This window comes from Tasmannia lanceolata, unplaced genomic scaffold (genome assembly GCF_043159265.1).
Source record: "Tasmannia lanceolata isolate RefF3 unplaced genomic scaffold, GAP_Taslan_0.1 ptg000011l, whole genome shotgun sequence".
NCBI classification, from domain to species: Eukaryota; Viridiplantae; Streptophyta; class Magnoliopsida; order Canellales; family Winteraceae; genus Tasmannia; species Tasmannia lanceolata.
The window spans coordinates 21,858,163-21,884,461 of NW_027518688.1; the positions used below are offsets into that span (position 1 = coordinate 21,858,163).

The 26,299-nt window shown below is 39.9% G+C and overlaps 2 protein-coding genes across 4 annotated transcripts; both read left to right on the forward strand.

Moving 5' to 3' along the window:
- The first annotated feature begins 16,038 nt into the window (after positions 1–16,038).
- Positions 16,039–17,866, forward strand: LOC143886261 (cytokinin riboside 5'-monophosphate phosphoribohydrolase LOG3-like). Of its 3 annotated transcripts, XM_077390199.1 has the most exons (7): positions 16,060–16,331; positions 16,408–16,505; positions 16,611–16,641; positions 16,728–16,827; positions 16,908–16,978; positions 17,071–17,214; positions 17,320–17,866. In XM_077390199.1, the coding sequence occupies exons 1-7, from the start codon at positions 16,119–16,121 to the stop codon at positions 17,416–17,418; spliced, it is 756 nt and encodes a 251-aa protein (XP_077246314.1). In that variant the 5' UTR covers positions 16,060–16,118; the 3' UTR covers positions 17,419–17,866. The 3 variants fall into 3 exon arrangements, with proteins under 3 accessions (XP_077246313.1, XP_077246312.1, XP_077246314.1); XM_077390198.1 differs by having other exon boundaries at positions 16,039–16,331; positions 16,408–16,641; positions 17,348–17,866; XM_077390197.1 differs by having other exon boundaries at positions 16,047–16,331; positions 16,408–16,641.
- Positions 17,867–23,590: 5,724 nt separating this feature from the next.
- LOC143886262 (uncharacterized) lies at positions 23,591–25,084 on the forward strand. Its single transcript, XM_077390200.1, has one exon. The coding sequence runs from the start codon at positions 23,923–23,925 to the stop codon at positions 24,928–24,930; it is 1,008 nt and encodes a 335-aa protein (XP_077246315.1). The 5' UTR covers positions 23,591–23,922; the 3' UTR covers positions 24,931–25,084.
- The last annotated feature ends 1,215 nt before the right edge of the window (positions 25,085–26,299 follow it).

The following is a 26,299-nucleotide window of genomic DNA, read 5'->3' on the forward strand; positions in this document are numbered from 1 at the left end:
GGTAGTAGGTTCTTGTCTAGATTTCTTTGGTGAAGAAGTTCAATCGGTGCTTTGAAAATGGATATGAGTGGAAGGGTTAGTGGACTCGGCATTGAGTTGTTAAATCAATCAAATTACAAGATATGGAGAACATGTATAGAGTCTTCTCTTGTGGGAGAAGATTTATGGGATGTTGTTTGTGGAGATGCAAATGTGGCTCCGGAAGATACACAAGAAAATGGTCATGTGTTGAAGGCGTGGAGGATGAAGAATGCTAAGGCCGAATTTCTTTTGAAGCGGCCTATTTCGCATGATTGTTTGAGCACATCATTGGGTGTAAATCGGCGAGTGAGATTTGGATTACACTTGATGGATTGCTAAACAAGAAAAATATGGCTCGTCTACAAATGTTGGAGAATGAGTTGGCAAATACTACACAAGGTAGTCTCTCTATTTCTCAATTCTTTTTTAAGATTAAGAATCCTTGTTCAGAGATTTCTCTATTTGATCCGGAAGAGCCTATTTCGGAGGCACGAATGAAGCGGCATATTATTCGTGGGTTGAAAAGAGAGTACATTCCATATGTTACGTCGATTCAAGGTGGGATCGGCAACCTTCTTTGGTGGAGTTTGAGAATCTTCTTGCTACACAAGAGTCTTTAGCTAGACAAATGGCGGGTTGTTCAATATCCGGGAGTGAAGGAGAAGCATTATTTTCAAGCAACAAGAAGCCTTCCAACAAATATAAAGAGAAGAAAAATATTCCAAGTAAAGGTGGAGAGGAAGGTGGATCATCCGTTATGAGTAATGAAAATCGAAAGGGTATCAAGTGTTACCGATGTGGTAAACTTGGGCATATACAAAAGAATTACCGTGTGAAATTGAATGATGGTAATGTAGCCGAAAATGTTGATGACCGAAAAAATGAAGAAGATTGGGGTATATGTTTCATGGGGGAAACTACTACGGTAGGTGCTTTGGCATCCATCAATTTTGAGGATGATTGGATTGTCGATTCCGGTTGTGGGCATCATCTTACCGGCGACGAATCCAAATTCTCAAAGTTCCAAAAATATGAAGGCAACGATGATATTATCACGGCAGACAACACTATACATTCGGCAGAGAAAGAAGGGGTCATTACCATTGGTGGTGCAAATGAGGATCCTATTACACTTAAAAGTGTGTTTCATGTTCCCGGTATGAAGAAGAATCTTTTCTCGGTCGCAAATGAAGTTGATGCGGGAAATTATGTTTTGTTCGGGCCTAAGGAGGTGAAATTTCTTCGAAATATTTCAAGCTTGAAGGCGGATGTTGTCTACACCGGTAAGAGAGTTAAAGATTTGTTTGTTTTATCGGCTTCAACCTTATATGTTGATAAAATGAGTACAAATGATGGCGCTTCAATTTGGCATGCTTGATTGGATCATATTAGCATGGATAAATTGAAGGTCATAGTGATTAAGAATCTAGTGAATGGACTACCAAATTTGAATTCCTTTGATAGTGAAAAGGTGTGTGAGGGTTGTCAATATGGTAAGGCACATTATCTTCCATTTGATAAGTCTCTTTCAAGGTGCAAGGCGCCATTGGAGCTTATCCATAGTGATGTAATGGGACCTTGTAGGACACCTTCACTTTCCGGCTTCCGCTATATGTTGTTATTTGTTGATGATTTTACTAGATTCACATGGGTGTATTTTATAAGGGAGAAATCCGATGCATTGTCTAAGTTTGTTGAGTTCAAGGAGACCGTTGAAGGTGTAGTTCACAAGAAGATCAAGCGGTTGAGAACCGATAATGGTGGGGAGTTTACTTCCAATGACTTTTCTATATTTTGTCGTGATCATGGTATACAAAGGGATCTCACTCGTGCCTATACGCCTCAACAAAATGGAATCGCGGAGAGGAAGATTAGGCATCTTGTGGAAACTTGTAAAAGTTGGTTGCATGCAAAGAACTTACCCAAGGCCTTATGGGCGAAAGGTATGACCTGTGCAACTTATGTGATTAATCGGGTGCCTCTTAGTCCGATTAATATGAAGTCTCCTTATGAGTTGATGTTTGGAGTGAAGCCTGGTGTCAAGCATTTCAATGTTTTTGGTTCAATTTGCTATGTGCATGTGCCGGATGAAAAGAGAACCAAGTTGGATGCTAAGGCGAAGAAGTGTATTTTCATTGGGTATGATGAAAGGAAAAAATGTTGATAGTGTATGGATCCTACAACTCACAAGTCCATTGTCTCAAGAGATGTTGTGTTTGATGAAGTCTCTTCCTATTATGGTTTGGATGGTGGTTCCACTAATGGCGTGGGTGTAGGTGAGCACATCCTTGTTGAGGTTGAGCCTCAAGCAACAATGCGCTTGCCGGTGACACCAAATGTTCCAATGGAATTTGGCTCTTCCTCTTCTTTGCCGATGGGGGAGCAAGGTGATAGGGGGAGTGATGTTGCATGTCACATTTAAGAAGATGAGCAAAATGAAGAAACTAATGAAGAGGAGTATAGTGCATCACATCTTAGAAGATCAAAAAGAAAGATTGTCAAGCCGGCACGGTATCAGGATGAAAACATGGTGAGCACTTATTCTTGTTTTCTTTCCAGTCCATTTGATGATAATGAGCCTTCTTGCTTTGATGAAGCAAAAGGGGTGAGAGAATGGAAGGATGCTATGAATGAGGAGAAGAAGGCACTTGTGAAAAATGAGACTTGGGATCTTGTTCCTAAGCCTAAAAATGTGAATCCGGTTACATATAAATGGGTGTACAAATTGAAGCGGAAAGCGGATGGGAGTGTGGATAGATTCAAAGCAAGGTTGGTGGCTAGAGGGTTCTCTCAAAAGTATGGAGAGGATTATGAGGAGACCTTTAGTCCCGTTGCCAAGATTACTTCCGTTCGAGTTGTAATTTCATTGGCCGCTTGTCATGGTTGGAAATTGTTTCAACTTGATGTGAAAATGCATTTTTGTATGGTGAGATTGACAAAGACATCTACATTGAGCAACCGTCGGGTTACAATTCAAGTGATCATCCAACTCATGTTTGCAAGCTCAAGAAAGCTCTTTATGAGTAGCAAGCTTCAAGGGCGTGGTATGGTAAGATTGCTGAATACTTGCAATTTTGTGGTTATTTTGCATCTAACTCCGATTCTAGTTTATTTGTGAAGAAAGACAAAGGCTTGCTTGTTATTGTGCTTCTTTACGTCGATGACATGATAGTTACCGGCAACAATGATGTTGAGGTTGCAAAGCTAAGGGATGAGCTATCTATTCGTTTTGAGATGAAGGACTTGGGAGAGCTAAGTCACTCTCTTGGCTTGGAGGTAGACCTGGCAAAAGTGACCCGTGCCCGCGGGTCGACCCGGCCCACCCGCAAATTTGCGGGCACGGGTCTAAGTTTCCGTGACCCGTCAAAAACCTGACCCAACCCGCAAAAACACGGGTCGGGTCGGGTCAACCCGCGGGCACCCACATTTTTACAGTATTTTTTAATCTTTTTGAGAATGTTATCATCACTGCTGTTTGTTTTTTATGAGTAACTCCTCACTTTATAAAAAGTACGGTATGTCCTGCACCGTAGGATTATCCAAAGTTCCAAACCGTCCATTAGATGGGCCATACTCTAAATAGGTTATGCCCCAAAATTATTTCCATCGGTTGATTCTAACCCTCCGATCTATAGAGGGTTAAGATCAACCCTCTAACATTCAGATTGGAGGGATAGGATCATCCTATGGAAATGATTTTTGGAGCATAACCTATTTAGGCTATGGCCCAACTAATGGACGGTTTGGATCATCCTATGGTGTGGGCCATACATAAAGTGAGAGTGCCCAGTAGTGTTGATAACATTTAAATGTGGTTTTTATTTTATTAGAATTTGCTATCAAGCTTCTCCTTTGGCAATTTCTCGGCAAGTGGCCTTTGTGTATGCAAAGATGCGCGCATCCAAATGTTGGTAAAATGTTCCTAGAAAATGTAAAAAAGTAATCATTACACCACAAAAAGTAAATTAGCTAAATTATAAAGTTTTGAATGAAAAATTACCTAGAAAGGGTTATAAAATTTTAAAATTACGAAAAAAATACCAAATCACATGTCCGAGGTTATGACAATTACGGGAAAAATAGAGGCTGTCAAATCAAAATAATTATTACAATCCCATATTTGCGGCATATTTGCGGGTGACCCGCGGGTTGACCCGGCCCACCCGCGGGCCGCGCGGGTCACGTAAATTTTGACCCGCCAAAATGCGGGTCATTTTCTCACCCGACCCATGGACCCGCACCCGCATCACCCGCGGGTTGACCCGGCCCGACCCACCCGTTTGCCAGGTCTACTTGGAGGTGGAGACCTTGAAGGTTGATGTGCTAGTTTCTCAAAAAGGCTATGCGGAGAAATTAGTTGGAAGATTTGGGATGAGTCAAAGTAAAAGATCGTCTACTCCTCTTGATCCAACATAAAGATAAGGCGGGGAGAAGGCAAGCTTCTTCCGGATTCGCTGTCATATCGTGCTCTTGTGGGTAGTCTCATCTACTTGACTATCACAAGACCCGATATTTCATTTTCCGTTGGGCTTGTTAGTCGTTATATGCAAGCGCCACGGAAACCACACTTGGAAGCGGCAAAGAGAATTTTGAAGTATGTGAATTCTACCCTTGACTTTGGGTTGCTTTACAAGAGAGGAGTTGATTTTGTGTTGAATGGATTTACCGATGCCGATTATGGAGGGGACTTAGATGATCAAAGATCTACTTCCGGTTATGTGTTTTTGTGTGGATCGGCGGGTGTTTCTTGGTGTAGTAAGAAACAAGACTCGGTGTCTCTTTCAACAACGGAAGCGGAATATAAGGCCCCCGCTCTTGCCTCTCAAGAATGTGTTTGGTTGCGGCGATTGATTGAAGATGTTCATTTACCTATTCACAAGGCGGCGGCTATTCTTGGTGACAACCAAAGTGCACTCAAACTTGCCACAAATCCGGTTTGTCATGCAAGAACAAAGCATATTGAAATCGAGCATCATTTTGTTCGTGAAAAGGTGTTAGATGGTACAATTGGTGTAGCGGAAGTGAGGAGCAAAGAGAACATTGCCGACATCTTTACCAAGTCACTTTCCAAATGACCATTTGAGCTACTTCGGGGTAAGTTTGGAGTAGTTTCCAAAAAATCACTTTAAGGGGGAGTGTTAATTTTTAAAGTGTATTTTTTGGGTTGCTTTATTTTATTTTTATTTTGAGAAATGTAGTGAGGGCAAATATGTACTTTTGTATCCATGGCAATGTTGGTCTTTTTTGCCTAGCTTGCACATGTGTGAGCCACACATGTTTGCTCCATCTTTTCCCACTACCTACCTATTTCAAATTCAAACCCTTACTTGGAACTCCAAACCCACCGCTTCTCTAAGCATTAATGACACCACTTTCCCATACCCACTACCACTTACCTAAGCTATTTTCTCTTTACTTTCCTTGACTAAGCCTATTCTCTTTAACTTCATTTTGGTAGAGATTCTCCACAACCTAGACCTCCATTGAAGCTCTCTTGTGTGCAAGCTTTCCTTTTGAAGCTTTCTTCTTTTTATTGTTGCTTATCTTGTAGTGTTGTTCTTTCTATCATATATTGAAGCACATCTCTTTTGGGCATTGTTCTTCTTCTACTTGGTTGTTCATCTTGGGCTAGTGTAAACTTTGGTTCACTATTTGAGAAGAGGATTTTCTGGTGTTGTGAAATCCCTCTTTCTCTATAATGCAAACCATTATAACTTTCTAATGTCGCATGTATAGAAGTATACAACCCATGCCCAACATGGCATGATTATGCAGTCCATGCATTAAACGGCATGATCATAATACACGTGCATAAATGGGAACCTCCGCCAAAGGGTTGGGTTAAACTTAATTTCGATGGCAGATCGCTTGGGAACCCAGGAAAAGCCGGCATTGGTGGCCTTATTATGGGTGCTGATGGAAACACTATTATGTCATTTTCTGGATCAATCGGCATTTGTGACGCAAATGAAGCCGACGCTAGGGGCTCTCTTATTTGGTTTGAAATGGCTTCTTCGAAATAATTTGGGGCCTATAATTATCGAAGGGGATTCGTCCAATGCAATAGCATGGGCATTTGGTCGTTCTGCCGGTCCATGGAAGCTGCAGAGCGTACTTGACGCCGTGACCTTATTAGGGAGATCAAACCCCGTCAGGTGCACAGGCGGAGATCAGCCAATGGAATGGCTGATATCTTGGCCAAGGAGGGTGTTGACATCCCTGAAACTCATGTTATTTCCTTCACCGAGGGGGTGTAATCGATTTCATTTCTGGGACATCTTGTCCCTCTTTGTATTTTATTTATATCAATAAATTTTCGTTATCTGTCAAAAAAATAATAATAATAAGAGAAAATAAGAGAATAATACATGTGCATATCACGGCATGACAAAGCGACCCGTGCATAATATAGCATGTTAATAGAACCTGTGCACCGTATAGCATGATAGTGGAAGTGTGGAACTCACCTACATCACAGCATCTGTTACATAATGAAACCTATGAATAACATGACAGAGAACATTTGGGCATGTAGAATCACAATGAACAGCATTCAACAGGTTTTAAATCCTTCACAGAAATATATTGACGGCATGCCAGATCCTAATTCATTAAATGCCGGTCCTAAACTACCAACACAGTTCACAAGTTCACTTTCGTTTCAAATCCTCGATGAAAAGAGTCCAAACATAGCCTATTTCTGGGAAAATAAAAGGCAAAGGATCCATCATATGACTTTGCTTGACGCTACGTTTCGTTGCTTGGACCGGCTCGGAGAGTAGTGGAATATGAAGTCAAAGGGAAGAGACAAGAATTTTGATTTGCCTAGAATTAACTCGGAAAATTGTGTAGTAGTGTTTGGTTGCGCAGCAAATAATGGAAGAGTAGGAGAAAAAGTAGGGGTGTCATTACCAATATATGGAGAGAGGAGAGAGAGGTAAGAGAGATAGAGAGAGCATCATTCCCTAGAAAATTCAACCATAATTCTCTTTGCTTTTGGAATTAGGGGACAAGAAAGAGACAAGCAATTATTACGTGAGAGAAATCCAAGGGAATCAGTGGGAGTCCAATGCATTTTGGCAACCAAACGTGGAATGCCATGCCAAATCCAAATCAAATTCCGACGGCTGCCGAGCTTTTGTGAAACCAAACGAAGCATGGAAGCCTTTTAATTCCGAGCACCAAGTCTGATACACCTATCGTTTAGGGTCATCTATTCATTAGTCGGGTTCATAGGGTTTAAACATCCAAGGGTGCAAGGAACGCATCGGAATTGGAGAATATATTGAAATAAAACTCCAAAATAGATCCCTAGGTTAAATCAATGGACTCCCTGGTTGGTTGGCTGACCGAATTAATTTTCGGAATATTAATATTTGCTTGGTCAATCTAGCATCCTTCGGTCGACAGACCTAGGCAATTCTGGGGTTTCCCCAAGCTCAATTTCCATTCGCTTTCACATAAATTCAAGAGGCCATAAATTTCACACCGAATGTCGGAATTGGACGAGGTCAGATCCATTGGAATCATCATGACAAGAAGGTTCCATCGGACCTAATCCGGTCACTGGAATCTTGCTTGACTATGATCAGTGGCGAAACAAGGGTTTAGGGCTTTGAATCTTCATATTTTCCTCACCAAATGTCAGAAAAGATTAACCTTTGTGTTTAATGGAATTTCTACGATGAAGAGATTCCAGAAGATCTAATCCAAACAATGGGATCCTGCCCAGCGATGAAAATATGAAGATCCCATAGCTCTCTTGAAGAGAAAATTATACACGATGAACACCAAGACAACCTGAAGAAAACAACAATTGTTTGGAAAGATTTTCTTACCTTGGATCAAGCTTTCCAGCACCCAAAACCTCATCTGTCAGCCTTTCTTCTCCTCTAGGGATTTCTTTTGATAAAATAAAACATTAGGCATGTTAGAGTGTATGCCCAAAAAGCTAGTTATTGGTATATTGAAACCATTATTATTAATGAGAATATCTTATTTCATGACGGGTATTATACAGGACTGTGCGAGGTGCTTCTTGACACAGTTTTCCTTAGGCAGCATCGTAGGATTGGTCATGTGCATAGATTCTCAAATCCTATCTAGCGGTGAGATATAACCTTTCAATTCTTTTCAGACATAGAAGTTCCTGGTTCTGGGTTTGGATTGGGCATATTGTACTTGTACACAACCAGCATTTGACCTGCCTCCATACATGCATTAGGGTGGCTTATCTGGGTCACTAGGGTAGTGGACCCTAAGGATGTAGAATGGGTGTGATTAATGGTTCACGCACCGAACGGATCACATTACATAATAGCCTGTGGACAAGAATATGAGCAAGGTTATTCTGTCAGTCAGGACCCTTTATATGTCCTTAGATCTAGGGGCCGGGTTGTTTTGGTCTGTGGGTGTGTGCCTTATGGCTTTGCTCTATCTCAGATTTGTCTCTGAACCGGGATCACTTACAAGTACTGCAGGGTCATCGGGTAACCTAAGGGTTCAATAGTGATACCTAATAAGGCATCCTTCGCCTCTCTTGTAGAGGAAAGTCATTTAAGCTTTCAATCTCGACATGGGCCTTTAAATAATGGTTGGTCAGTCGATTTAATAAATTGCTTATCAAAAGGGTTTTAGAAAAACATTGGTTGTTTTCAAAAGGTATTTGCAAATGCATTTGCGAGCCCAGGTCGATAGATTAAAAGGTATACCATTGGATGGGGCCAAGGTAATTGATGTTCACCCCTCGTAGGACCTAACCCGGTAAATGAGGTTGGAGGAGGGACGTACATATTGGATGTGATTAGGGGTATGTTGATCTGATGGTCATCTTCAGGGTAATGTCCGGGTGGGGTGAGGGCTAGCATCTCCAGATTCGCTATTAGTAGTAATCCTCATTGAGGAGTGGGAGAGTACGTCTTTCTTCTCACCTCCTACCTCGCTTCATCTTCCAATTTGTTGTCTTCAAAAGAGTAGTTGATAGGATATGATGATTTTTTATGCTTTTTTTTCACTCTTGCTGACTCAAGTTTCTCACTGTCCCTTCTTCTTTGCACCCCTCACTTAATTGGGCTCACCAATATTCCATGGAATTGTTGAGACTTAGGTAGAACTCACCCTTAAAAGCTAGTTGTTAAGGGGAGGGTGCCCAAATCCTTATAAGCCCATTCGCATCTCTTCACTTTAATGATGCTTTTGCTTGGAACGCTCAACAATCTCCCCCTACATGCGGAAGCAACTTGGACAATCTCGCCTCTCCACTGGGCAGAAATGTGGGAACTACGAGATCTTCTCCGAGGGAATTTCACCATCCTCGGAGGCACACCGGGGTTACCAAAATCTTCCCCAAGTGAATTTCATCGTCGTCGAGGGCATACCGGGGACAATCTTGCCCCTCCACGTGGCGGCAACATGGGAACTACGAGATCTTCGTAGAGGGCATACCGGGGACAATCTCACCCGTCCACGTGGCGGCAATGTGGGAACTACGAGATCTTCTCCGAGGAAATTTCACTGTCCTCAGAAGAGGCACACTGGGGTTAAAAAATCTTCCCCAAGGAAATTTCATCATCGCCGAGGGCATACCGGGGTTATCACACCCCGGCTCTAATACCACTTGTTGGGGCTCGAGTAGAACTCGCCCTTAAAAGCTAGCTGTTAAGAAGAGGGTGCCCAAATCCTCAAAAGCCCATCCACATCCCTTCACTTTACTGATGTGGGATCTTTTGGTTTTTCGTGGAACCACCAACAGGTATAATTTTTCATGTTTGCCAAACATGGCCATAGTGTGGGCCTGCCCATCATTTGTGAATATCGTTTCTGTTCTAGTGTTAAGTTTTCTTTTGCTTTTACAGGGTTTGAGACTAGGCGGGCTACTTTTCATGCAAACAATGATCATTAGGTTAAATTCAAGTTTGGGTGGGTCTGATCGGGACTATTTACAATGTCATCGGATCTGATCTGGGCCCATTACCCAAAGCCAGGTCACTTAATGATGGGATCAATCCTACTTTTAACCCTCCCCTTTTAGGGAAATAATATATTTGCCCCTGTTTCTTCTCGGTCCACCCCTTTGTAGCTAGTGTAAAAAGAGTAGTCATAAATAGTCTACAGGCGCTGGCCCAAGGAAGAAAAGGGGGCAAATATATCACTTACCCCCATTCTAAGCATGTTCACCACTTCACCTCCCATTCTTGTGATAGTTATATGACATATTGTAGTTTCCTTAAAGGGTAAGATGCCCAAGTAGTTTTATTCCATCAAGGGTAGCACCGGGGAATTCCTAAAAGAGAAATTAATTGGGTTGGAATCGAGGGAACTTTCTCATTGCTTGTCAATAGACAGACCTATGTCCCACATAGGAATCTAAATCATTCCAAAGTGAGTTTATGAAATTCGATAATAGAAACTTAAACAAGTTTAATTTCGAAAGCTTTTCTTCTTCTTTCTTTGTAGAATAATTTGAATGGAAAAAGGGGGACCATGGGTTGGTGGAATGAACCCACCCAATCAATAAACATCGGTCGTTAATGCTGACAAAATTCCATGCATCCTTTTCAAAGCACATGAATGTATAAAAAGTTGTACACGTAAACCAGCTAATCTCTCTTTCGCTCACCACAAAGTATTAAGATAGTGCATGTCTCAATCCCCCTCCTTAAGTAGAGAACAACTCAAGGACGACTCTTAGTCTATCCCTTTCACGGGAAAACACCTCTCTCTCTCTCTCTCTCTCTCTCTCTCTCTCTCTCTCTCTCTCTCTCTCTCTCTCTCTCTCTCTCTCTCTCTCAGTGGCTATGAATTTGACTATTTTAGTATTATTTTTTGTTGGCAAAATTTCATTTGTCTCTCTCTATAGGGCTAATGAACTTGGGTTTTCGCTCGTTTTTTTTTTATGGGTAGGGTTTTCCCTTGTTGACATCATTTCATTAGGGCTCTCTCTCTCTCTCCCTCTCCCTCTCTCTCAGCCGGCGAAATGTTTTTTTTCTTTGCTGGTAACTTTCAAAAGGCCAGTGTTGGTCAAAGAGGGGAATGGGAAAGTAGGCAGTCATGAGCTAAGCCAAAAGAAGGCCAAGAAAAGTGGGCAAATGATAAAAGAAGTTGGTTGGGATGTAATGGCCACAACAAAGTGGTCTTCATAGGATCGATCTCATTGCCTACCCACTCAAAATTGAAATTAATAATCCCAATAAATAAGAAAGGAATGTCGGTATAGAATTTGGGCTTCAAAGTCTTAAGTCAATGAACCATCGTATATAATAGTTAGCAAAATAATTTCATCATTATATAATAATAATAATACTCTAGTGGATAATTATATATTATATAGGAACCAACTGCCCCAAATATAATACGTATGTGATTTAGACCATTTGATCATTCACTTTGCAAAATCTTAAAAATTGATTTATTCATCAAAGAGCTAGGTTCCACTAATCAAGTTGGAACTAGCCGCAAAGAGCGCATACATTGGGAGATGTGTGGTCCTATGCTGATCTTAAACAACACATTAGAATTTTCGGTCTTATGGTGATCTTAAACATCGCATTAGAGTTTCCTTGTTTTTCATGTATTTTTTCTTACTCTATCCTCGACAAAATTTTGTCAAGGTTTTTCTTATGGGAAATGATATCTGCGCCAAAGTGTTTCGATAAACAAGCGCTCCGCTTGTTTGTCGCGTAGTATTTAAAGGGATTTCAGAGGATATTATGGTTCTTAAAAAGTTCTTTAAACCCTTTAAATGCTACATGACAAGCAAGTAGAGCGCATGTTTATTGAAACACTTGGTGTAGATATCATTTCCCTTTCTTATTTCTTCCTTTTTTTTACGACATAATACAACCATGAGAAGTGCTATCTATAATACAACTATGAAAAGTGCTATCTGGGAAGCCTCTAGCCAGTGTACTTCAAAAAAGAAAAGGAAGAAAAAGAGAGAAGGAATGGACAAAGAGAAAGAGAAAGCAGGAGACAGAGAGAGAGAGTCATTCTGATTTGGGTTGATGAGAGGTGGGTGAGAGAGTCATTCTGATTAGGGTTGATGAGAAGTGGGTCCCAAATGGAAGCATAAACTAGTAAATTTTCAAACTAGTGGCTCCCAAAACGTACTTTGCTAAAAAAAAATGTACGATAATCGTATTTACAATAAAAAATTATATGTTAATCCACTATTCATGGCCATCGATTACGATCATACAAGACTGTTCATCCACTATTCATGACCATCAATAAATCAATGGGCCCCGCATCTAAGTTTGACCTGACATTGTCCCCCTACAATACCATATTGTTCCTCCCTAGAAAGTAATAAATTTAAAAGAGGGCACGTAGGGAGAAAGTGCCTAGAACAGTTTCACCAAACGCGTGGCGAATAGAGTTCCCTTCTAGTTAGAGCTGCAACTCGGGTCGGGCGGGTCGGGTTTTGGAAAACCCAACCCTACTCCAGAAATATCTCTGGTCGGGTCGGGTCGGGTCGGGTTTCGGGTCGGGTAAAACCCGGCTCGAGTTGCAGCCTTATTTCTAGTGGTCCACTTAATCCTTTGCCTAATTAAAATTTTCATTTAATTGGGCATGGTACTAAACTATCTTTTACCTCATAATCTTACTCTATGATGAAACAAAATCCTTGTTCCTATTTTAATTAACATCTCAAGGGCACATTTCGACTGCGAGAATTAGGAGTTAGACTTGGAATCCTATTCCAATTCTACAACGTGGTTCAAGAAATGACTAGAAATAGGAGGTGGAATTGACACCTTGGCAGGGAGAAAAATGACAGAATTTGTTTTCCTCCACAAAGAGAGGGTAATCTAATTCCACCTCTATTAGAATCAAATTTTTAATTTTTTTTTCCATTCAATTTACAACGGTATTAGAATAGGAATTGGAAGGCGATTCCAATTCTTGATTCTGGCAAATAGATTAGATAGCTGCTAAAGCGAGGAGTGCTGCTATCAGAACAAAGGGGGTAAGCTATGTGTGTGTGTGTGTTTTTTTTTTAAAAAGGGAAAATTACATTTACACCCCCTCTTGTTTCTGACACATCCACTTCCACCCCTATAGTTTAAAACGTGACAGATACACCCCTGTAGTTTCAATTTGTTTAAGGTAGGCCCCCTCGGCTGAAGGTTCATCCATAGATTGAAGGGTTAGGATGATCCGATGGAGCTGATTTTTTGAGCATACCCTATCTATGTCAGGGCCCATCAAATGAACGCTTTGGATCATCCAAACAATGTGGGCCCACATTATTTGGATGATTTTTTAGGTGTTTGGATTCGGTATGGGCCCACATTATTTGGATGATCATGTAGTTCGTTGGATGAGATTGTTAAGATCAACGGTGCTGATTTTACATACGTACCCTGCCTTAGGTCTGCCCGACAGGTATCGGGCAGCTCCTTAGGTCTGCCCGCAAAAGCGACATTCCAAAATTGATAGGATGCTACATTGCGCCTATGAGTGTACTAACCTAGTCTACTATCACTGCTAAGAATTAAATGAAACAAAGAAAATGGCGCTCTTTAATACTATAAAAAAAAAAAAAAAAACATAAATATATGCACCCCGGCCCATGTTATCCGTGCCGGCGTAATTTAATCATTGCGCCGCTCTGTTTCTCCAAAAGATCCTACAAACCGCCATCCGTATCACCGATGAAATCGTTTTTTTGTCGGCATCTCCCTGTGTTACTATGTAGCCCTCTTAGGGTGCCCCACCTCTGATTCATCCAGACCGCCCATCTGAATTATGGGTGCAACTTGAGTCGGGCTCAACCCGATTTTCACTCCAGTTGCGTTGGCATTTCCTCTCGGGAGGGTTGGGGACTTGGCAACCCGAACCCACTCACGATCCGGTAATTTTATCTTAATTTTTTTTGGATTATTGTATTTTTCTGTTTTGCCTAAGTAAATATGAACCAACCTGTGTCAACCTGACCATATTTTCAGGTAGATGAGTTGGGTTAGGGTTGACCATCCTCAACCTGAGGGTCGGGCTGGGTTGGGTTAGCATTATGGTAAAGCTATCTCGAATTGTGTTAGAGTTGGCCTCAAACCGATCCAACCCGACCTGACCAGAGTAGCACCCTAACATCTCAGGATATCAATATCAATGTCCCATAAATCACTCGCATCGCGGAACTAAAATCGGAAGATCCTTTCTTCATTTCAACAATTCCAATTGGACGGCTCCGATCGTCTGATCATAATACCATATATATGGTAGGTAGGACTCAAAATATCATGGTAGGGCCCGCATAAAACGAACGTCCTAGATCGAGGTCCTCACTACCTTTACTTTTGTTAGGTACACGCTTCTCTTTGATTTCCAATGTAGCTGTCACAGTCCAAATGGTAAATAACTAGAACACTCACTCTGAAGTTCGGAATCGGGTGCAGATTTGAATTTTCTATACTTAGAAACGGATAGTTAATTAACGAAAATAACACTAACCCAATATGCCCTTATTCGGTACGATATGTAAAAACAATAAATGAGAAATGATTACTACCTTAACGATGTGATGGGTTATTAAATATAGATGAGGGTGGAATTACCAATACGTATGGTATAAAATAGAAATATGCGATCCCATTAACCAAAAAACCTTCCTATTGGCCATACAAAGAGAGAGCTGTTGAACGTACCGGCTATGGCAAAGTGGGTCCCACCTCAGTAGATCTAAACCGTCAACTTCCTAACATCTAATAACCTGTATTTTTTTAGAAGTGAGGGCTATAAAATGGACGGCTCGGATCAATCAAAAGTGAAACCCCTCTTTTCTCAAACGAGAAGACTATACATTTAATTACACTGTGGTGCCAGCTCTACTAAGAATTAATGCGGTGGAAGCTACCAAAATAATGAGGGATAAAATAGGAGTTTTTATATGGAGGTATGCCTAAGGGTGTCAATTTTGGTTCGGGCTCAGAAGCTCGCTCGAGCTCGGCTCGAATCCTTAACGAGCCGAGCCGAGCCAGCTCTCTAGGCTCGTTAAGCTTAACGAGCCGAGCCCAATTTAGGCCAGGCTCGGCTCGTTAAGGCTCGTTAAGAATTTAATATATTTAAATATATATATTATATATTAATATATACATTAAAAGGGTTGTCCAAGGAGTGAAAGGCGGGGGCAAAATATGTCACTTCATTTTTGGAACCCCATTTATTACTAGGACCACCCCCCATAATGTAAAAAAAAGTAGTCAAATTACACTAGTAGGGCTGTCCAGGGAAGATGAGGGGTGTGAACATAATATAATCCGAGCTCGGTAAGGCTCGCGAGCCTGGCCGAGCCGAGCTTTTGAGCTTAACGAGCCGAGCTGAACCTGGCCAAGCTTGGCTCGGCTCGGCTCGTTTACACCCCTAGGTATGCCCTTATAGTTATAGTCCCCTATTTTTCAAAAAGTACTGTACCAGACCACACTGTAGGATGGGCCCATAATGTAAATAGGTTGTCCTCAAACAATCATTTCTATAGGATGATCCTAGCCCTCCGATCTATAGAACGAGCTGCACATTATGGAAAGTTATATAGATCCGAGAGGAAATGATTTTTGGCGAACAAGGGATGGACGGTTTGGATCATCCTATTGTGTTGTCCGTACAGTACTTTCCTCGTAACCCACTTCAGAAAATACATGGAAAAAAAAAAAATTTCGAAGTGGGTTTGTGTAACGTTTCACAAATATGCAGCTGTTGGGTGTCTCTGCAGGAGCTTCCTTGCGAGAGAGTTGCCTTTTGGGTACAGATAAAAGCCTGGATCAGTAACTTCGCGTTTTAAGACGTTACCTAGAGAGAGAGAGAGAGAGAGAGAGAGAGAGAGAGTATTGAACTTTGGAGATGAAAAATCAACAGTTTGCACGTGTGAGAAGTCACTGATATATGATTGCGTGTGATAAAAACGAGAGAGAGAGAGGTGGCGGTGAGAGAAAAGAAAGGAATGTTTCCAACTTTCTTATTTCTATTACTCTTCGAGCTGTATTTAGTATTTCTTATTCTCTCTCTTATGAGTGAGTCTTTTGTTGGCAGTACACGCGCATTTACGTAGAAAACCCCTCAGCTCCTTCCTTTTTGTCTCTCTTCATCTACTTTTTTTTATGCCTATAAATACACTCCATATCTTGTTCACTCTCCCTACAGAAATATTTAAAAGTCTCAAGAGAACTGCAGTTTTAAATATAGAGAAAAAAGGAGATATGGAGGAGAAACTTGTGAAATCAAGATTTAAGAGCGTATGTGTGTTTTGTGGAAGTAGTACTGGGAAGAGAAACTGCTATAAAGATGCTGCTGTTGAATTAGGAAAGGAGCTGGTACACATATTTCTTTGATGGGTGTTTTTTTCTTGTATTCTTCTTGTCCTAACTTTTGTAATTCCTTTTTGTGAAGGTTTCAAGAAAGGTGGACCTTGTTTATGGAGGTGGGAGCGTGGGACTAATGGGTTTGGTTTCTCAAGCTGTTCACAGAGGTGGAGGACATGTATTAGGGTGGGACAAACAAAATAACATCAGAATCAATAAAATCATAAGATTTCTGATTTGGGTTTTTTTTTCTTTTTTAACTTTTGTATCATGGGTTTGTTTCCTTTACAGGATTATACCGAAGACTCTTATGTGCAAAGAGGTATGTGGTTATAAATTCAAAATAGGCCCATTTTCTTACATGGGTTTGGTTGCTTATTTTAGTGAGGGTTTTGGGTTTATTTTTAGATAACAGGTGAAACAATAGGGGAGGTGAAAGCTGTGGCAGATATGCACCAAAGGAAAGCTGAAATGGCTCGCCATTCTGATGCTTTTATTGCCTTGCCAGGTCAGTGTTTTTCTTTCTCATAACTTTCTACCTTTTGCCTCTTTTGATTTGGAAATTTACTAATCCTTCTCTATTTTCAGGTGGGTATGGAACCCTAGAAGAGCTATTAGAAGTCATAACCTGGGCCCAACTCGGTATCCATGACAAACCAGTAAGTGACCATTCAAACCTTTTTTCAGCCAAAAAAAACCTACTTTCCTAAACATAAAACCTAACCCTAAATGTGAATTTTTTTTTTTTTAGGTGGGCCTTCTTAATGTGGATGGGTACTACAACTCTCTTCTCACCTTCATTGACAAAGCCGTAGATGATGGCTTTATCAAACCCTTGCAGAGAGACATAATAGTATCTGCCCCAAACGCCAAAGAACTAGTCCAAAAACTAGAGGTAAGAGTCTAAAGAGTCTGAATCTTATCTTTATTTTAGTAAAAAGCTATGTCCTCTTTCTGGGTTTTTTTTTTTTTTTTTTTTTTTGATACATAATTTTATCAGGAATATGTGCCTATTCATGATGAAGTAGTATCAAAGCTGATGTGGGAGATTGAACAAGTTGGTTATAATTCCTCCTTACAAGCAGAGATTGCTCGGTGAGAGAGGGTCATGACAGGGTTTCTTTTTTGGGTTTTCTGATCAATTTTTTTGTCTAGAAGGAGAAAAAACAAAAAGAAAAAAAAGGAGTCTCTCTACTCTCTTCTTCCTCTTATCTTATTAACGTATAGATATTTGTATTCTGTATAAAGTCTACAGAGCAACTAACGACACACCCCATGTATCAGAAATAGCAGCTTTATTCTGTTCTTTTTTTAGCACGCGACCTGAATTTTTGATGGGGATTTAATTGTAGAAATGAATTTCTATTAATCAGTAATTGTTTTTCCTTTTTCTTTTTCTTTTTTTCTCATTTGATTGGTGTTTTGTTGGGTGGTGGAGATAGAATGGGGAAGGAGCGAAAAAAGGTGTAATGACTTACAATCATGGCCTGGAAAAAAAAAAAAACTGAGCAATCATGTCGACTTAACGAACCATGAAATTTTGAACTTTTTAATGGTCTCTCTCTTTCTCTTTCTCTTTCTCTCTTAACAAAGATACGTCCTTTTTGGACTGACCCTTCAGCCCTTTCTTTTACTCTAATTATTTCAGTTTCTTGGATGATTCTAGTCGACTGTTCCATTGCCCAAATTCATCTGTGCTGTGAAATCCCTTTCAAATCAGTCAGTGGGCAATTTGGGAATAAATTGTGGAGTAAGGATGGGTTGGGTGGTGCCAGTGTGGCAATAAATTTCTTGGGCATGTTGTGATATTTGATTCTAATAGATGGTGAGTCTTGGAAATGAAAAATCAGAATGGGATTTCATTAAATGGGAGGGGTTATCTGGTAACAGACTGTATGTACTGATTTTCTCATTAATCCATGTATTGCCACTTTATCTATGTTTGTTAATAAAAATGAATGAATTTCAAAAAAGAGGGGTTTTTTGGGGAAGTGGGGATGAAAGAATTGAATCAGTCTCATGGGACATTACATATCAGATAACGATGCTCTCGAAATAGGAGAGTGGGAATGGTGGCGTCACTATTTTTTTGACATCGTACAGACACGTGTACGGGTAGGATGTGAGTAGACGTGGGAGACTGAGAGGTGATGATGAGTGGGGTCAGGTTCTTTAGCATATGAAAAGGTAGTGGGCTCCATGCCTCTTGTTATTTTAATGCTTAGCCTTTTTCTGTCTAGTTAGGTATGAATGGACACCCCCCCCTCTCTCTCTCTCTCTCTCTCAATTCCAAGCGTTATGGAACTACTACTTTACATGCTTTTTATCCAAAGAGAGAGAATGTGGGACACAAAAAAGACTTGATTTATACAAAAAAAAAAAAAAAAAAAAAAAGGCTTGATTTTTACTCGAGGAATGTGCCTTTTCTTTTTGGGATCCATACTATATAATTCCATTGCAACGAAACGGTGGGCCCCACTTATAATTTTATAGGTCCCCCTCCTACCAAACAGGAAAAACCTTTTTCTAACTTTATTTATTTTCATACATGGTGGTGGTTAGGAAGAGTCCAACCTCAGGGGTAGGTTTTACTGTGGTCGGCTCTCCGAAGAGAACGACTACACAGAAGGTCACTTTACATGAAAGGCAATTTCTGGGTCCCACCGGATGGTCCTAAATGGGCCAGAATCAGCTTATCAATTTCTCATAGAATCATTCTCAAAATAGGTAAAGATTAGGTAAAGCCTTCCCGTGAACTGTGTCTACTTCAACTTGCACCGGTGGGAGTACGTCTTAGGAGGTAACATGAACGTGATAAATATGTGCTTGTAAAGCTAGTTTATTCCTACTTTGTGTAATGGTGCATACGTGTGATCTCCATGAGTTGAAGTACGCATCTTCGTCGCGTGCCATGCTCTGGCCTCATCTATAAATAGCGGTGCAACATGTGTAGAGCCCAACATGAACCCGACCGACAGTTTAACCTAGTTTTCTCTTGGCTTTCTCTTGGGTTGGGTTGGGTTGGGTTAGGTTAGGGTTGGGGAAAAGCCAACCAATTTATGTGAGAATGGTTCACTGCTTGAGGACCGCTTGAGGATAAATTCACCCCCTTTGACTTTCTTCTTTGCCTTTTAAAACTTAACGAATAACGTTAACGGAGGGGAGGGCGGGTATTATTTCCCTTTTTTTAAACATATCTTGTTTAGTTTACTTTTATTTATTTATTTTACTTCTGAGAAATGTGGTGAGAATATTGTAATTTTGTCTCAAGGCAATTTTGGTCATTTTGTTGGCCAAGCTTGCACATGTGTGAGTCATACATATTTGCATCATCTTTTTTTACTTTCCTACTACTTCAAATTCAAACTCTACTTGAAACTCTAAACCCATCACCAGTTCCTTTTCCATAACCACTACCACTTACCATGGTCATTAATTCTCCACTTTCTATTGAGCAAGTCAATCTACTAATTTTTGTAGAGATTCTCTACTAACAAGACCTCCATCGAAGCTCTCATGTGCAAGCTAGTGATGTGAAGCAAAGAGCCAACTTGCCCCATTTTTGTCTCTATTTACAAGCTTTCTTCTTTCTATTGTTTTACTTGTAGTCTTGTTCTTTCTATCATATATTAGAGTATATTTTGTTGGTTTTTGTTCTTCTTCTACTTTGGCTGTGGATTTTGGGCTAGTGTAAATCTCAATTTCACAATTTGAGGAGTGGTTATTCCGGTGTTATGAAATCTGTCTCTCTCTTCATAACCTTGGGTCACACATACATGTGTTACTGAGACCTCTAATTTTGTTCTTCCCTGTGAGAGGACCTAACTCGACACCACATGAACTCCCTATTTGTAAAATCAAAGTGAAATGAAGTACATATTCTTTTGGAAGGCTCCTAAAAATGCCTTATTTTATCCTCTGCCATGAGCTAGCCTTGTGATTGTCTACCAACTTAATGGATTTGATAATGTGCATGCACTATACGGGGCTTAGCCCCCTTCCTTTGTTTTCTTCTTTTCTAGTTTTTTTCTTAGTTACCTGTAGTCATTGGGTTTGACACTCGTACAATCTCTTCTACTTCGGTTTTGTAGCCTAACATCTGTATCCTTTCTCCAAGTTTTTTATAATATTTATTAATAAAGTTGTCTTTGATGAGAGCAAAAGATCAGGTTGAATCGTAAAAAATCAAGCCCGGTGAGTAAAACATTGAGTAGACAAATATCGGGTCGAGTAAGTAAAAAATCAGTAAAAATAAACAAAATGATTGATCCAATTTTTTTTTTCTGGTTAGACCTATTTTTGCCGACTCGACCTGATTTTTCGCCGTCCAGACTTGATATTTTGAAATGTGACACGGTCTGCGTTCCAATACATGACCGCGCATTTTCAAGCGGCTAAGCAGCCACTTGACCTTAAGCTTTCCTCTTCTTAAATAGAATAGAAAAACTCAACATCAACATGAAATGCTCAACGTTGCCTTAGTTATACGATGAAAATGATAACATAATTGTTTAATTAATTAAAATTTTGCGTTTTTCCATTTATATAAAAGGAAGATAATTAGCCTTAGTTATACGATGAAAATGATAACATAATTGTTTAATTAATTAAAATTTTGCGTTTTTCCATTTATATAAAGGGAAGATAAATAATCTTAAAAGAGTGACCATTGAAATTTTGAAAATTTTGAAGTTCTTCTAGACATTTTGGAGTACTTTTCAAATAGAAAACTGAAACTCAATGACGACCCAAGAAATTCAGCAATGCCCGACTTATATAAGACAAAAAAAGGATATTGATTAGGGATGCAACTCGGGTCTGGTTCAACTCGAACCCGACGGGTTTAACCTGAAAAAAGGTCGGGTCAGGTTGAGTTCGGGGGTTGACTTTTCCCAACCTGGGTTAGGTTCGGGTCTGGTTTGGATTGAGGGTTTTGCAACCCGACCCGAGTGAAATCCGACATTTTTTATCCTTTTAAGCTTAAAAACTCGGGTTGGGTCGGGTTCGGGTTGGAAAAATGGGTTCCTGGGGTCGGGTCGGGTTGGCCTCAACCTGAACCCACGCGACCTGAGTTGCACCCCTAATATTGATGTGTGTGTGTGCGCGCGGGAGAGAGAGAGAGAGAGAGAGAGAGAGTCCAACTCTTTAAATAATATAATATTATTGCTGTTGAACAGAAATTCAAACAACAATCCCATGGTTGATATTGTACTATATAGGTTGTTGGAATGGCTGTCGAATGATCTTTTTTCTTGTACAACATATCTTTCAGGAAGTAAATTTTGGAAGACAGTTATTTCCAGGAATAATCATATTGTGGTCGTACTTTTCTCCCTACCATTTAGAAGCGTAGCGTAGTTAGGTTTGTGAGGTTTAGGGTTTAGGTTTTTCTTTTTTCTTTTTATATATAGCTACACTTTCTTTATTTGTAGGAGAATTTGGTGCCATGCGTATGATATATACTCATATTTAAACAACCTTATGATATGATCTATAGTACAGTAAGAAACTTGGGGTATAGAGAAAGACGGATTTCACAACACCGGAAAATCCTCCTCTCAAATAGTGAAACCAAAGTTTACACTAGCCCAAGATGAACGACCAAAGTAGAAGAAGAACAATGCCCAAAAGAGATGTACTTTAATATATGATAGAAAGAACATCACTACAAGATAAAGAACAATAAAAATAAGAAAGCTTCGATGGAGGTCTTACTAGTGGAGAATCTCTACAAAAGTGAGTAAATGAGAATAGGCTTAGTCTAAAGAAAAGTAGTTAGGTAATGGCTTTTGTAAGTGGTAGTAGGTATGGGAAAGTGGTGTCTTTAATGCTAAGGGAAGTGGTGGGTTTGGAGTTCATAGTAAATGTTTGAATTTGAAATAGGTGGGTAGTGGGAAAAAGATGAAGCAAGCATGTGTGGCTCACACATGTGCAAGCTAGGCAAAAATGATGAACATGCCCATGGACACAAAATTACAAATTTGTCCTCACTACATCTCTCAAAATAAAACAAAATAAAGCTAACAAAAAAATACACTATAAAATTAACAGGACCCTCAACATTATTTTAAAACTTATAAACATAAATTACCCTTTAACTATTAAATTCTTGATATTATGTTACCTATATGATGGATAACGAGATAACTTGAGTGGCCCGCAAGGTTATTTTAAACCTTATAAATGCAGACTATCCTTTAGCTAATAATTACTTTATAATATAATTTTCTTTATAGCTATTAAATTTCATAGCTATGAACTCCTTACAAATGTAAATTTCTTTAGCTATTACAAAGTGCTTCAAATATATGCAATAATTCCGCCCATGGTAACAAAATCTCCTAAAAATAAAATGCAGAAAAGATGGAAAACTAACTATCACATAGTTAAGATCTGAGGATTTGTGGTCATACAAACACAAAAAATAATTCAAAAAATGAAGAAAAAGGAAACAAAGAAAGGTGGGTAAGGACCACATTCATGTTAAGTGTACGCAATCAAATACGTTGAATTGATGGACAACCACATGTCTATCCTATCACAATTGGTCTCCCGTGATTATGGAATACTAAGACCTTTATAAAGAGAATCTATATGATGCCCGACTGTCAAAACCAGACGGGCTAGGTGGCAAATCACCTGGCCCTTAGATTTTGATCTGGTCGAAACACTCAAAAAAGGTGTTCTGACCGGATCAAAATCTCCTTTATAAAGTATATGTGGTTTATTTATGAACCCGCCAAAACAAGCCAAATTATTGATTTTGTTGATGTTGATCTTATAGATGGATGTTGGGACCAAGGTAGAACTCACCCTTAAAAGCTAGCCGTTAAGGGGAGGATGCCAAGCACTTATAAGCCCATTCAAATCTCACTCACTTTTCCAATGTGGGATCTTCACTTTCGCATGAAACCTCCAACAATGGGTGTGCATGGTGTGTGGGACCAAGATCATATTGGTCGCCTCACAGGGATCCACTAAATCAATGGTCTTTATCACACATGTACCCAACATAGGTCATAAGGTAGGTAATGAACTCATAAATTTAAGCTCGTGATTATTAGTCTTTATTTCCACCTTGGCTCTGTTTATTTCTACGTGTATAATGGGCGTAAAACAAATTTTACGCTCATTTTTAACTGTAAAAATGGACATAAAAGTTGTTTCACTTTTATAATTAACAGAATCTGGAAGAAGACCACGTTTTTCTGTTTGGCCATGCAATAACATAAAGAGAATGTGGCAGTAATATTGGTGAGCATGGGAGACAATGAAGCATCTGCCACTGGTGCGTTATACCTCGTGCAAATATTGAAGATATGAATTTTGGAGAGCCTACTAAGCAAGAGACATTGGCCCCCAAATAAAAAAAAGTACAGGACAATGGGGCCTGAAAATCATGTCATTGTGATATGCCATGGCTAGCTCTGATCTTCATCGAGTAAACAAAGTGGTACGAAATGAAGCTTGTTGGCAGATGGGTTACAAAATCAACAATTATAGGAAGACCCACATCGACATTAGATGCTTTATTGCATATAGACGAGTAGGCAAAGATTCTCCTTGTCTCTTCCATCTTCTCTGTAGCTGTTATATATAAGAGATGAACCATAGATCTAGAACAACATATCATCATCACAATTTCTTCAAGCTAGAAGAGGGTCTTTGTGCTAAGAAATCAAAGATGGTTTTCTCTTCTGCAATGCCCGCAAAACCATACCATGTTCGCTCCATTAGCATGCCCTCAAGATCCCATCCCCTTGTGTCCAAAGTTGAAGAGGAGATCAACAAGTTAAAGACTAGGGTGAATTTTTCAAAATCAGGGACAACATTTTCTTTGGCCGGAGACACAATTTGCGTTGGTTTAGGTGGCCTCAAGGATTTGTACGGCTTCGTTGAGGACCTTCTTCAGTTGCCACTTACACAACAAGCCATTATCCACGATGAACAAGAGAAGTGGGTGGAGGAGGTGTTGGGTGGGTCGCTTAGATTGTTGGACATGTGTGGAACCATGAGGGATGTTTTATCGGAGACGAAAGAGAGTGTGCAAGACCTTCAATTGGCTCTTCGTAGACAAAGAGGTGGAGAATCCGGCATGGAAAGCAAAATTGATGCCTACATTCGCTCTAGAAAGAAGACGAAGAAGGAAATAGAAAAGCATATTGAATTAATGAAGCTTATGGATAACAAATGTGCATCATCTCCTCTATTAGACCAGGACCAACATCTAGCAATGGTGGTTAGCTTGCTAAGGGATGTAAAGGCAATCACCATCTCCATCTTCGAATCCATCTTGCCCTTCATGTCTGTGTCAAGGCCAAATCGAAGGTCAAGTAAATGGTCATTGGTTTCAAAATTGATGCACAAGGCACAAGTCACGTGTGAAGGGGAACAATCGTATAAGAGCGAGGTGGAGAATGTCGATGTTGCACTCTTTGTCATCTCGCACAACATCTCGAGAAAAGATGGTGAGAAGGAGATGGTGCAAAAAGCACAAAAAGTGTTGCAGGCATTGGAGGCTAGAGTTGAAGGCCTTGAAGATGGATTAGAGTGTGTGTTTAGGTGCTTAATCCAAACCAGAGTTAGTCTCCTCAACATCCTCAGCCACTAGACATCCTGACACTTTTTTTTTACCCTTCAAAGTTCAAATCTATTATCGGAATCCCCGTTTTAGAGGATTTTCTGAGGCGGTTCACTTGTTAAACATTGATGTTTATACATGAATATAAATGTATAGTATACAATTTGCAATACAAGTTCAGACATTCAACTCCATGAGCTTACTGAGTTTTACTGTCTACTTATGCATTGATGTTACAGATAATTGATCTATAGTATTAGCACATGAATATAATGTTTGCAAAATGAAAACAAATTATACTCCTTCACTAATGATGGAGCTTATGTTTTGAAAATGCTCCTCTTAATTAGTCTATTTTTAGGATGAAATAGATTATCCCTAATACAAGTTGACTCATGGTCTAGCACGAAGGTTTCGGATTTTTTATATGGTGGCACTTTTCGTTTGCAATTTACTCAGCTTTAATCATGGGGAATTTTGCCTTTTCTCTCTCTTTTAATTCCAAAACAAAAGAGCCACCATTGAAAACGGAGTCAGAATACCACCTCTTCGATTGGGAAAGGCATTTTCTCTCCTTTAATCCCACCCTGATATCAACTCCACCTTCGTTATTCCATTCACCAAACACCAAATCAGGCGTAATCAGAATAGGATGCAGATTCCAATAACACTTGATAATATAAGTACCACATCTTGTAAAAATTCACCTTGTTTGAAATCCGTAGAATACCTCCAAAATGCCCTGTTTTGCCAAGCTCAATTTGCGCACTGAAACTGATCTTCCAAACATTTGGAAGATCAGTTTCCCCAAAAGTAACTTCTCGCCTGTTCATGTCTCACACTTCTAGTCCCTCCTCAACAGTAACTTCTCCCCTCTCCCAAAGTCCGTCCAATCGCTCATAAATCATATCCATACCCTTGTTCCTTATAGGCTAATCAAGCTATAATCTTGGTTCCACCTCTTTGTTTTTTGTTGGTAAGCTGGGGTTTGGCGGGACCCCTACTGGTTTATTAGTTGAAAAGAAAGATGATACATTAAAGTATGACAGCCACCATCCCTATCCTTGAGACACAGATGATCCAAAAATACCAGTGACCTGTGACCTATTTACTCGATGCCCCTAATGTTCCAGGAGGTCTATCATCTTCTGACTTAACTTCCTGATTCTAGGGCTCTTCCTCAACTTCTACTCCTTTGGGGGTGAATTTTGGATATCTTGAGGTTCCTGGGAAGATTTTTTCTTTTGGAACTTGAACCAAATTTTCCACCCTCTGACTTTGATGGCTTATGCCCCTATTCTCTGGCTCTGCCATCTCTCTTAGAGCTAAAAGATAATTAAGTTTCAACCCCTATAGTTCTTTGCAGATGGTTTTTTTGCTTTCTTCTATCAAACCTGTT